The following is a 13703-nucleotide window of genomic DNA, read 5'->3' as shown; positions in this document are numbered from 1 at the left end:
AAGATCTGGGGTCTAACTGCTCTTAATACAGAGCTACAGCCCGTCTGTTTCCAGCCACACCCCACACACAACAGAACATCCTAGCTACTGCCTTGCATTTGACATCACCATAACAGCTCTGTGTAAGTTGAAGTCTGCTGCTGTCACGTGATGTTGCCCTTGGGTTGGTTGCTAGCTGCCCACACTCCCTGTAAATTCTCTCCTCTGGAGAGTTCCTCAAGCACTTGGTCAGTGGATTTTAAGTGGAACAGTCTTTGCTGGTCCTAAGGGACTGGGCTTTTTTTTTTTTTTTTTTTTTTTTGCCTTTGAACATTTTTATTTATTTCTTTTTAAATTAAAAACATTTTGTTTCTTGGTTTATAACGTTAAGGGGCTGTTATTTCAACAAAAATTCAACAAAGCTTACAATACCCTGACGTATTATCCTAACAGGTTTAATTTGTATGGAGTTCCCCTAGTGTTCTTACCTTTAAATTAAAAATTAAATGAAAATATGTCACCTAGAAGAGGAAGTGCATTTAAAGTTCAATTGCCTGGAAAGTAGGTTGTTATCCTTTCTGCTTCCTCTCTCTCATCACCTGCCCCACTCCAGCGTTTAACCCATCTAGGTTCTAGGAGCTTTCTTTCCAGACAGCCCCCAAACCCATCTACCTTCATCACTCCCCTGCCACCACCTCCTTGCAGGTGAGGCAACAGGGACTCTAGGAGCAAAGTCCTCGGGTCAGAATCCCATCCCTGCCAGTTACCAGCTATCTGATCTCGTGCAGGGTAACTTTGTGAGGCAGTTACAAACGACAGCAGGTCTTCCTCCTTGTGTCATCTTCAAAGCTTCAGTGTTACCCTCTGGGGCTCCCCAGGTATTCTGTTTTACCAGCTCGAGCACACTAACACACTGACCACTTAAGCAAAGTTTTTAACCTTTCTGAGCAAAACCTCCTTTCCTTATCTGCAACTTGTAGAATAATTATACCTGTCTTTATTTTTTAAAAAATTTAAAAAAGGCTATAAGTGAAGGAAGGAAGGAAAAAACTGAATTAACCTGAGCATGCCGGGTTGTTCCCCCAAAGACTCATCTCTTACCACATCCTGCCACCTCTGCTTCATGTGCAGTTAGCGTGTTTGTTTAGTTGTACACAGTTGTGCACAGCCTTCACTGTTTACCACAGAAGCATGTTTAGTAACTCATATAATCCACAAATTTTGGAAGACTTGGCCTTGATGGATGCAATGGACATTTCAAATACAGGTTCATGAAACTGTGAGTAAAACATGAAAGAAACTGACAACATTCTTAAGCAGTACTCTTTGTTACTCATTTTTTTAAAATTTATTAATTTTTAGGTCTGGAGTTCAGACTCTGCCCCACAATGCCAAGGTTCACTACAACTACGCCAATTTCCTGAAGGACCAGGGTCGGAACAGGGAAGCCATCTACCACTACAGAACGGCCCTCAAGTAAGCAGCAGATGGGTGTCGGCTGTTGTGTTTCTTAGGCCCTTGTTTATTTCACTCACCCCTCCCAGCATTTGGGGGGTTGTTTGTTTCTCTTGACAGTGAACATCTCCTTGGAGGTGGTATAGATCTGGGACTCCAAGTCTTTTGGCTCAGTGTTTGAGTCTAAGTCTACCTTGCTTTTAACTTTTAGTGTTTTCTTGTAAAAATTTCCATTGCTACACATTATGCAGTGAAGTGACACAGTTGAATACACATATACAGACCAATAGAAGTTGGTTGTCAAAAACATACTTGTAAGTTCTCAGGATATTTACTCCAGTGAATTCTTCCCAGCTTAGGCTTCCCTCTTTACATAAATATCTAAGAGGGTTTCTATAAAGACATTGGAGTATAAAAATAAAATACTCTGATAATTGTATTAAAGAGAAGGAAAATGAGAAGACACTTGATACCGCATTGTGAATATGTTAATAAGGTATGTATATACATAAATATATATACAGTATATGTTTTTCTAATGTTTTAAACATTTTTAAAAATTTAAAATATGAACAGCCCTGACACTCTCCTTATACTCATCCACTGAAAGAGAATACACCAAACATGGCTTTAGAGATGACTTTTAAGGGAAATTCAAATTTAAGGTCTGGTTACCAGCAGCTGTCTGCATTGCCCTTAGGTACTCTTTTAAATTGCAACTCTGACTTTCAAGGTAGTCTTCCCTAAGAGATCCCAGATAGTAAATGTATTTAACCTGGAATGTGTGGAGTCGTGATAAGCAAACACAGCCTTGGAATCTCCTAATGTGGGCAAATCCTCTCCTTTATTGAATAATGTGAAGCTCACAGGAGTTTTTCAAAGAGGTTTCCATGCCTCTGCAGTATGTCCCACATTTGGTTGAATTTTCTGATACTGTTTCATTTTGGGACATGCTCTAAAATATGTGTACCAAACAAATCATACATTTCACTGAAGTTCCCTCTAAGGATTGTCTCAAAGCTTAGTTTGAAATTGTCATTCTTAAAGTAACTGACCTAATTTTTAAAGTTATCTTTTTGAACAGTGTTCTGCCTAAGTATGTTGTTCATCAATCACATCTTTTAGACTTTAGGACCTGTTATTTAGTATTCAATATGGCAAAAATTTTAAACTGTACACATGAAGTTCCTTACTAAATACCTTTCCAAAGATTACAAGAAATATAAGTTCAAGAGGAATAATTGTAACAAAGCTTTTTATTGAGGAAAGAAGTTTTTATTAAGAAATAGAAAACATTTTTAAAGATTTAATAAAGAATCATATTTTTCACTGCAAGCCAGTTTATGCAGATATTTCCAATGCTTATCTCTGGTTGGTGAGATTATGGTTTAATTTTTTCTTTATACTTTTTATTGTGCTTCGGATGTTCCACGATGAGCATGTATTATTTTTGAGATGAGGAAATGTTATTTTTAAAAAGGCATGTTCCCCCCGCCCCAAAAAAAAATGATACAGATGAACATATTTACAAAACAGAAACAGACTCACAGACCTAGGCAGTGAATTTATGGTTACCAGCGGGGAAGGGTGGAGGGGAAGGATAGATTGGGAGTTTGGGATTGACATGTACACACTACTATATTTAAAATAGATAACCAACAAAGACCAATTGTATAGCACAGGGAACTCTGCTCAATATTCTGTAATAACCTAAATGGGAAAAGAATTTGAAAAAGAATAGATACATGTATATGTATAACTGAATCACTTTTCTGTACTCCTGAAACTAACCCAACATTGTTAATCAACTATTCTCAATATAAAATAAATTTTTTTTTAAAAAGGCATGTTCCTTCAAGGGACATTTAAGCAAATAAAGTGTGTTTTGGCTTTAATAATTAATTAGTGTTTCATGATTTTAGGTGGCATTCTTAAAGGGAAGAAAAGAGCAGTAAGTTTGCCTGAAAAATATTGGTTGGAGGGAAGTATATCAGTATCTTTGTAAATTTGTTTCATTCTAACAGACTATTTTCTGTGAAGTTCAAACAGAAAAATAAGGCAGATCTTAGGGCACAACTTGGGGAAAGGGTATAAATTAAGCAAAATTCTCCGGCAGCTGACCTTACAAAATTACAGTAGCTGGTTGGGACTTCCACTGTCAATAAAAATAAATGTTTGCTTCATCAACTGTGCTTGTGGAAGAAACTTGTCCCTTGAGAAATGGGGTAAAGACAATTAAAGCTAAAAATATACTGCATAGTAATTAGTGAAATATTTCATCATCTCAGACCAAGCTCAAAATATTTCTGATTTAAAGTATCATCATTTTTGTTATGGATACCTCCATGGTAAATTTTCAATGGATATGGTTTTTTGTGTTTTTTTAAAATTTAAGTAAATTGTCACTCTTTGTGTTAGAAAAGGAAAATACTGGGACTATTCATCATTTTGATGATTATTTATCCTAGGTGACTGGAAGACTGCCCTTACTTGAATATAACTCTTTCTCTGTGGAGGTTGCTAACACAGGGATTCCTCCCCTCCCAACTGCTCCACCCTACTTCACCTTTGATGTATCTTGATGTTTTCCACATTTGCAACAGCAATAAAGAGAATAATTAGGGAAATGCAGGATTAAAGGTGGTATTATCTGAAATCAGCCCCAACAGTTATTCATTCCTGTGGTAATGACTGTATAGATTCCAAAGGCAATGGTGAAATTAGTCATTAGGATTGTATCTATACCAATATCTTTTTGGCTGGCTTACAGTTCTAAAAATAACACTATATTAAATTGGTAATTATATATGACACGAATATTCTTCTGCTTTTTAACTTCATTCTATTTTTTAAATGTAAAAATACCACGGACTGACTTCTCCATTTTGGTGCACCTCATGTATTACATTTCTGTAGTACAAGGGAGATCTCCCCTGAAAAATGCTGCAGCTGAGGATACAGAGTCAGATTAAGACCCAAATCATCAAAGAAAGTTGTCAGAATACTTTCCTTAAGTCCTCCATAAACACAAATGTAAGCTTTCCTTTCTGTGAGGAGTGGCTCTCATATTTATACCTAATGGGGTGTTATAAAGTTTGGGATTCTTTATGCTGGAAAATCAGAACACCACTGGTGGAGCTACCATATGCCTCCACAGCTTTCTGACCATTGAGTTACTCTCGACAAGGTTTCTACTATTTTCACCTCGTATAATGGGAGCAGAAATGTTACTGGAAGGGGGGCCCCTTCCCAGGCCCGGAACTGGGCTCTTGTCTAACACTCAGAAATGAATTGTCCGAGGAGACACATGTGCTGACAAAGCAAAAAACTTTATTGGGAAGGGGTGCCTGGGCAGAGAGCAGCAGGGTAAGTGAACCCAGGAGAACTACTCTGCCATGTGGCTCGCAGTCTTAGGTTTTATGGTAATGGGTTAGCTTTCCAGGTTGTCTCTGGCCGATCATCTTGTTTGTGCCCATATTTGGTCTGACTCAAGGTCCTTACTGGTGGTGTGCGTCTCTCTCAGCCAAGGTGGATTCTAGCATGAGGGCTTCTGGGAGGTGGGCAGGACATACTATGGCATCTCCTCCCTCCTTTCGGCCCCTCCTGAATTCTCCTGGTTAGTTTTTTATGGCAGCACTGTGTTCCTTATCGGGACCTCCTGTTGTGAGACAACTCATGCAAGCACTTATTAACATGCCTGGCCAGGGTGGGCGGTTTCGGTCAATGGTTCCCTAACAGAAAGTCCACCCCGCCATTCAGCTCTTCCTATACAGAAACTCACATGAAATGACTCATTCAGTAAGCCCAAAAGAAAAGATAGTGGCCCTGCCCAAATAAAATGCAGAAGATATTGAATGTGTACTTGGCCGGTAGCTTGTTGATTACCTTAAAAAGTCAGTTAAAAGTGAAGAATCATAAAACAAATCATGCTCACTCTTGAATGTTTTATTGTACCCTAAAATTTGACATGTATGTCCATTCACCAAGTCTTCTAATGTCAAACCAAGTTTTTTTTTTGAGTAAGAGTCTACTGATTAGAATCTGCAAAAAATACAACCACAGTTCATTTCTGTGGTGATCATTTTTAAAGTAGAATAAAAATGTAAAGGCTATCTGAGATTTTTCTGATTTTTCTCCTCCAGTCTTTTACAATTTTACATCGAATTCAACAGCAATTTTTTTGAGTGACTTCCCTTTTTTGAGTATTTCCAGAGTACTTTTTAGTTTTCATAAAAATCACAACTCTCTTTTTTACTTTTATATTTTATCAGTTTGCAAGGTATTTCATTATATTGTGCAATTGCAATAAACAACTAGAATAAATCTGTTAATAAGAACAACTGGCTCTTAGCAGTCATGTAGCTTAACTTAAGGGAGCAGAAGGGCCCAGGCTTATAGAGAAGGTTTATTATGTTATAGGCATCCACCAATATGTTTTAGAGAGAATAGAGAACATCTGCAAATCTGATGACACAATTAAGAGACTTTTAAAAGAGTCTTCATTATAGGTGATAGAGTCTCATGGAAATTGTTTTTCATCTTATAATTAGATTTCCTGCAAGGCTCAATTACTGGTTGGTTAATACGGGCTGGTCATCAAGAACCCTGAACCTGGGAATGAGAATAGAGTTCACCTTTGTTCAGGTGGATCAACAAAGTCTCTTCACTGTCAGCAGGAAAATGCCCCATGTTCCACTGAACATTTGTTCACTTAGATGTCCTCTTCCCTCCAGCCTCCACAGTAAGCCCCTGCCATACCCAGACTAGCTGATGCACCCCAGGTGGTTGGATATCAGCCACATGCAGGATTTCATCCTTATAAAAGGGCTGTGATCCTCAGTCACCCAGATAGCTATTTTCTTTTCACAGGTATGGTTTCACATGAAATACACAGAAATCATCTAAGATGTCCCCCCTCCCATAAGTCCTACTGAGTAGGAGATGCATTCCCCTTCCCTGAGGGAACTCAGGTGTGTTTTTGGCAGCCTTGGTATCCTTAGAGGGGCCTTGTCCACTCCTAATGTATCTGCTGTTGATGTTTTAAATAGAAAATCTGAAGGGAAAGGAAACTGTGTTCATGGGGGCGGGGTGGGGGGGGGTGGGTTGAAGTCCCTGACCAGGCTCTTCTTATTGGCATAACTAAAAGGAAAGAAATGTACTTTTAAAACTCCTGTACAAAAGAAGTCTACAACTGATATTTAATTGGCTAACGCATTGGAAAGGAGAAGCTAAAATCTTTCTGATTGGAATATTTTAATGCATAAAATAGAGACTTGTCATGATAACGGTACCCACTGCTCTCATTCTTTGTATTCCCTCCTGTGTGGATAAGTGGAAGTCTACAGAGACTCCGTTAGACTATAATAAGTGTATGTGGGAAAAGGAAGTAATGAGACAATGATTATTGAAGAAAGCCATATTGTTAGAGTGTAAAGAAATCTAACTATGTCTAATGAACCCACTGCTCATTGATGTCCTGAGTATATCAGTAAGGTTATTATAATTCCTTTGAAAAATGTTGTCTATAAAACTGGTAGAGTTTGAACTTTTTTTTAAATCAGGATTTAATGATTATTTAAGAAGTCCTTCTTTACCCAGGCTATTTTGAATGAACATTTAAAATAACTCTCATGACTACAGGTGGCCTTAGATACCAGCTGCCATGTATTTCTGGAAAGATTGAAAATTCCAATACCATTTGTTAACCAAGTTTAACAAGTGGAGAGGGGTTCTTCCGTTGGTGTGGTACTTTTATTTATAAATGTCTAAATATGCTTTCCAGTAGCACAATTGAAATCATGTTTGTTCCTTTTTGTTGATGAAATTATATTCTCACTATGTATATTTTGTGTTAATTAAGTCTAGCAGCTTTATTCACTAAATCCAAGAATTTGATTTAGAAATTCATTTAGAAAACTAGAATTTTAGTCATATTGTGGCCATACTTATGGACTATATTTCAAAATGAAAGTTCTATAATTTATATTCAAAAACATCTGCTCTCTCTTTTTTCTGCCTTAAACCACCATTTCACTTCAAAACCTCACTGCAGTTCCCCAGGAAACAAAATCCAAGGTAGAGATTAGCAAGTGGGAAGTTCATTAAGGAGTGCTCTCTGGAACACCAGGGAAGGAAGCCAGGGAAGCAAGATGGGCAGAGGGAGAAGGAGAGATACAGTGCATTCGCAGGGGCTCAGAGGAGCCCTTAGGGAGCTCTGGAGATGGGGTGGCCCCTCAGAGTTGTCATGAAAGAGATGGAACCTTTATACCCCCTATCAACCAATCACTGGCCCCAGGCAGAGAAGAGTAGCCTCGGGTAAAGCAATGCCCAGAGAAGAACTCAGCTGTGAGCTGTCAAGTGCCTCAGACTTGAGGGGTATCTGGGTGGTATAAGACAGCACCCACTACACTGGCTTAATTTATGATTTCTTATATAAGTAAATATGACAGTTCAACAGAATATCATTTAGATTTTCTGTTAAAATGAGAATAGTGGTGTTACCTACCTCATAGGGCTGGAATAATTCACACGCAAGGTGTAAAGCAGTGTCTAAATACCTGGCCATGATAAACTCAGTGAATGTTATTCATACACCCCCAATCTGACCACTTCTCTCCGCCTCCACTGCCCATCTCTCTCACCTGGATTACTGCAGTGTTCTCTGGCTTCCCCCATTTTCACTTCTCCTTCCTCCCTTCCTTCAGTCTGTTCTCAACCCAGCAGCCACAGGGAAGTTCATAGTAATCCTGTGCTCAGAACGTTCTGCTTGCTTCCGTCTCAGTCACGGTGAGAATCAGGGCCCCTGCAGGGGTCTCCACGTCCTGCACCGTTTGGTCCCCCTGCCTCTCAGACCTTACCTCCTACTACACCTCTTGCTGTCTCAGCTCCAGCCATGCGGGGCTCCAGGCACATACCAGTCGTCACATTCTTATGGCAACCAGAAAAAAATGCACGACCTAAAATTTGAGAGTTACATTTTATTCGGCGGACAAAACTGAGGACTTAAGCCCGAGACACAGCATTTCAGATAACTCTGAGAGACTGCTCCGAAGAAGCAAGTGGGGGGATCCAGGATGTATAAGGGTTTTTGCAACAAAGACCAGGTAGTCAGAACATCAAAAGATTACTGTTAATTAAAGAAAACCAGATATCTCAAGTTAAGGAATTTAGTGCTTTTCTGTGTATGGGAAGATGCAAGAGTCTGGGCTCACTGAAATCATTCCTTTGATATGCACCTGAGCTATCTGGGGCCTGTATCCTGTGCTTTCTCATCCTGAGTCTCCTCAGGGTCCACCACTGGGGGTGGCTGCAGCAGTTGACTGCTAGATGGTGGACATCCTGTTTCTATCCTGAGTTCCCTCAGGGCTCATCATCTGGGTGGCTGTAGTGTGATGGCTAGATGGCCACAACATCCTTTGTTTACTGATACAGCAGGCAACATTTTTCATTCACACCTATTACAGAGACTCTGTATTTGTCCTTCCTTCTTCCCAGAACACTTCCCCTCCTTCTCTAAATGGCTGCTTCCCTCCCTCCCTTCAGGACCCTCCAGGTGATGTCATCTTGTCTGCAAGGTCTACCCTGGTCTCCCTGCCAACCCCAGCATACCCTGTTCCTCTGCTTTGCTTCAATTTTCTCCACTGCAGTTTCCACCCTCTAATATGCTTACACACATTTAACACCCCTAGCCACTGCCCATTCCCATTACATGCCAGTGGTGACCCCCAATTCCTGAGGTGGATCTTTAGGATACACACGCCTTTCTCTCCCCACCCCTCCTGTTGTCCTTGGTTGGCACTTATTAACTGCGAACATGGATACACTCTTCCTGCCCACCACTGTCTTTTTTTCCTAACTCAATCTAACAGCCAGAGTGCTATTCATGCTGCGAAGTGTTATTACAATAAAGATTCTACGAGCACATTGATCTGTCACATAAGACTTTGAATCTCCTTATAACCTTGGATGTAGCTCTTAAAATTGTGCGTGTCTGGAATTCCGTTTGGTGTTGAGCTTATCGGAAAGGCTTGGAGGAAATTGCTCTGGTGCCTTTGGGGATCATTTGCTTCAGATGATGAAAGATTGACAGACTTTGTTGGAGTGAGTGCTTGACAAGGAACATTCCTACATTCTTAAAATGAAGAGGGCCAAATGTCCTTCACATCTGAGCACCCGTGGTGTGGGACAAACAGATGGATACAAGACAACTTGAGTGTTCATTGGGTTAGTGATGAAGAAATAATGGAGGTTATTTTGACTGATGGAAGCAAGTCAGAGGCCTTAGCAGTAAGAAGAATGATTTTTTGGAGGATGAGAAGTCCACGTGAAAGAAGGAGAGCTGGCAGCTTCCTGCTGGCATGGGTTCATTAGGGCTGTGGAGAGAGCCAAGTATACCCACCCAGAGGTCCTGTAGCCAACCCCAGAACATCAAATGTATGGAGTGTATCAGGTATGAAGGTGGACATCTTATATCCACCATCCCATTTGTTCACCCAGAGGTCCTGTAGCCAACCCCAGAACATCAAATGTATGGAGTGTATCAGGTATGAAGGTGGACATCTTATATCCACCATCCCATTTGTTCACCCAGAGAGTTAATATGTTATGGACCTTATTGTTATAGAGAGGGCAACTAAAGCACAGACATAAGTTCAAAATCACACAGCAAGAAAGTCACCCATGGCTTCTGACTCCAATCACAGTTATATTTCCACTCCACCAGAGTAATTTCCCATTCATCTGCCGCAAAAACCAAAGTTCACCATGGTCACCTGAAGCCCTTGAGAAAAGTTAAAATATGTTCACTATTTTCTATTTAACAGAGCAAGGAAGTATTTAATTCAATACATTTCCCAACCTCCAGAGGAAAATTCTCAGGAATCAGGAAAATACAGCCACTTAAAATGAGTCATTTCCTGAGGGCGTGGTTTTACTCTAAATTGTCTTGAAAAATCAATTGGGCGGAGTCCTTCTGGATCGCTACTAGAGGTCATCCATTGTGAGAGATCAGATAATTTAGTTGGCCCCTCACTGGAGTGTGTCATACTTCCCTAAATTGCATTTGAGGTTTTTTCGAAGACTATCTAATGGATGGGAAGGAGTACGGTACCAAAAGAAAGTGGCAAGACTTGCTGCTGGGTGTTAATGGCTATTTCAGACAATTAAAGAAGCAGACTGGTAAATGATCAATGTCATTCTGGTGCAATTTAATGACATGATGATTCAAATTTTATAATCAGGCACTTGAGAAATGGCAGGGACTAGAATGATTGAAAATATGCTGCGGCTGCTGCTGAATCCTGAAATGAAGTTTACTTTGGGTATTTTTTAGTTCCGTGAAATTTAGATCTCGTGGTTGAATTTTTTTCCCAGTCATGTTTTTCTTTTGGATTCTTTTTTTTCTCAACAGGAAATAGAAAATAAATATCTGACCTTAGCATACTTCACCTCAAATAAATTAATGTGTGGAATGAAAATCAGATAAATAAATCAGGGTGTGTATATTCTGAAAGGAAATTGCAAACTGGAGCACATGATACATACACTCTTGCTTGAACAATGAAATGCCTTAGAAGGTACTCAAATAATGAAAAAGTAACAGAATTCTAACTTTTGAACAGAGTGTACAAAATTTAAAGTAAATAACTGAATAAAATATAAAACTAGACTTTAGTCATATACATCTTATCTCTATGGATCTTTAGTTGAGATTGAAGCTTAAGAACAGTAGATCGGAGAGCATGTATCTGTGCCTTAAACACTGACTGAATGTTGTTACTTCCAAATAGCTTCCCATAATACTGTGCTTTTTAGAGATACCATGAGTATTTTGTATGGCAGGAGACAGGTTTTCCCAGCGAAGAAGAATCTCAGCCACGTTTCCCGAGTATTGACTTTATTTCACTTCTGTCACTGAGAAGTAGTTCCTATAGGATCATAGCTGAATGGACTGGCCCAAGGATAGAAAGGGAAATTATTCTGAATGGAAGCTCTAATTGATAGCAGTATATTTATTTGCTGAAGGTTGAATGACTCATGGATTGTTCGGGAAAATACATAGATTTACAGGAACCATCTGACTTTTTAACACTTAAGAACACAACTCCTGAAATATTTTTTTTTAAAAAGTAATTTATTTTTTCTTTAATTTCTCCCATCCCCCCATTCCTCAACTGTAAAATAGTACAATAATTCTACTTGAAGAATTAGAAGGTTAAATGAGATAGTATATGGGAAAGCACTCTAAAATGTAAAATATCACTAATACATGCTAGGTTTTTTTAGACCCATTTTCTTTTGCTCCTGCCTTCTGTTTTTCACTTAGGCAACTGTTCCCTCACAGTGATGATTTCCTGTTAACATTTTGTTGATATTCATTCTTCAGAGATAAGTTGCCTGGGAATGGAGGAGAATAATAATGTCCTTAACTACCTACTTTATTAATTCTGCTTAAGGAAAGGCCACCAGATAAAAAGTAAGAAGCCATTAAATGCTCAAATGGGAATATAAATCATAGAGAATATAAATTGAGAATATAAATCATACAATACTTGAAAAATATTCTCTTCAACTCATAGAATTGTATCTCTATACCTAGATTTATTTTTTAAAGAGAAAGAATAAACTTCCTTATACCCCAGAACTATTTGACAATATTATACATTTTCCCTATAATAAATTTTAAAAATTTAACTCAGTGAAATTTTTAAAAATAATAATAAGTAAATAGCAAGAGAGCCCCCATATACAATATAAATGTTGAGTAAGACTAAGAAAGAAAATCCAGTGGCTGTTCGCACTGGTCTTAAAAAAACAGGCCTGAAAATTACCACTCTCCTTCTTTTCAGTGAAGCTTTTGTCAAGGTTCTTTACATAGGGAAGGGAATAATCACTACCAGAACTTTTGTAAAACATACCTGTAGGCGTCAAAGTCAAGACACACTTAATTTATCCTGACAATTGATGCAGCAACATAGACATCTCTTAAATTATTCATCTTTCTAATAGAAAATTCCCCTCTTGGAGACCTCAGGGTTGAATTAGACCCAAGCTCATTTAAACAACTTTATTTAAAAAGTAAACACACAAAAATAAGTTTCGTCCTTGCATAGGTCTTCAGTAAACAAGAGAAGCGTATATGTTTTAAGAAAATGTCTACATCTATATAAAAAACAAAATTAAAAGTGATAATTTTTTCCTGACCTGATTAAAGAATCCTTTTCATGAAATTCAGCTTTGTTTCATAAATAATGTAATGCTTGCTCATGATTAAGTGAACCTAATCAGATGCCCAGAGGGAAGGGCTGTTGCTAGCAGATCTTTACTATTACCAGGAGTAAACAATATCACACGTTTTCCAGGTGGAGGGCTGTGAGTGGCAATAGATTCAGTAAATCACAGTAGATGTCAGCAATCCCCTTCCTGGGTGGGTTGGGACTCTGCTAACACAAAGCCTCTTCGCTGCTGTGCCCGACCACAAAGCCCTGTCCTAAGCTTGGAGCACAAGGCATGCTAAAGACCTTTTTTTGCCTCATAGTATTTATATTTGTTTCTCTTTACTTCCCTTCTCACTGCTTGTTTCTGTTTTTGAGAGTTCAGTGTGAACTTACGTTCTGTTTCTGGTTTGAAAAAAAAAGAGAAACTTTTTTGTAGTCAGTGAACTTTGAAAGTATTATATCAATACATGCCATTCCTTTAAATTTATTTATTTATTTATTTTTGGCTGCGTTGGGGTCTGTTGCTGCTGTGCATGGGCTTTCTCTAGTTGCAGTGCGCGGGCTTCTCATTGCGGTGGCTTCTCTTGTTGCGGAGCACGGGCTCTTGGCGCACGGGCTTAGTTGCTCCGCGGCATGTGGGATCTTCCCGGACCAGGGGTCGAACCCGTGTCCCCTGCATTGGCAGGCGAATTCTTAACCACTGCGCCACCAGGGAAGTCCCCATGCCATTCCTTTAAATGGCAGTGGGATGGTGACAAAGTCCAAAAAGGCGGGCTGATAACCAGCGGGAGAGGGCAGCTGCGTGACAGGGAGCCCATCGTAGATGCTCTTATTGAATTTAGACTGTCCTTTCCCATATTTAGTGCTTTCACCTCAAACATTTATTTTGAGGGCTCCAAAGCCTATAAAGAAATGAGGAAAAGACCAAGTTTTAAGAAATTGCCTCTTCTGGGAAGGCAGAGGTTACCAGGATGCTTTCTCTTGCTGTTCGTCATCAGAGAAAAAATAAGAACTGTTCTCACCATGTTCACAGGACCCCCCCTCTTAAATCTT

General features: G+C 39.2%; 1 protein-coding gene across 2 annotated transcripts in view; it reads left to right on the top strand.

Moving 5' to 3' along the window:
• TMTC1 (transmembrane O-mannosyltransferase targeting cadherins 1) overlaps positions 1 to 13703 on the top strand; it is a 265227-nt gene that overhangs the window by 197147 nt on the left and 54377 nt on the right. Inside the window, exon 11 of one of the 2 annotated variants that reach the window (XM_082352063.1) lies at positions 1342 to 1455. The exons of the other annotated variant lie outside the window; for it this stretch is intronic. Coding sequence (XP_082208189.1) covers positions 1342 to 1455 — 114 coding nt within the window. The remainder of the gene's footprint in view (positions 1 to 1341; positions 1456 to 13703) is intronic. 2 annotated transcript variants of the gene reach the window in all.

Source organism: Balaenoptera borealis (genome assembly GCF_965194805.1).
Source record: "Balaenoptera borealis genome assembly, chromosome: 13".
Taxonomy (NCBI): domain Eukaryota; kingdom Metazoa; phylum Chordata; class Mammalia; order Artiodactyla; family Balaenopteridae; genus Balaenoptera; species Balaenoptera borealis.
Note: the sequence above shows the minus strand (reverse complement) of the source record. Positions and strands in the feature narration are given on the sequence as shown.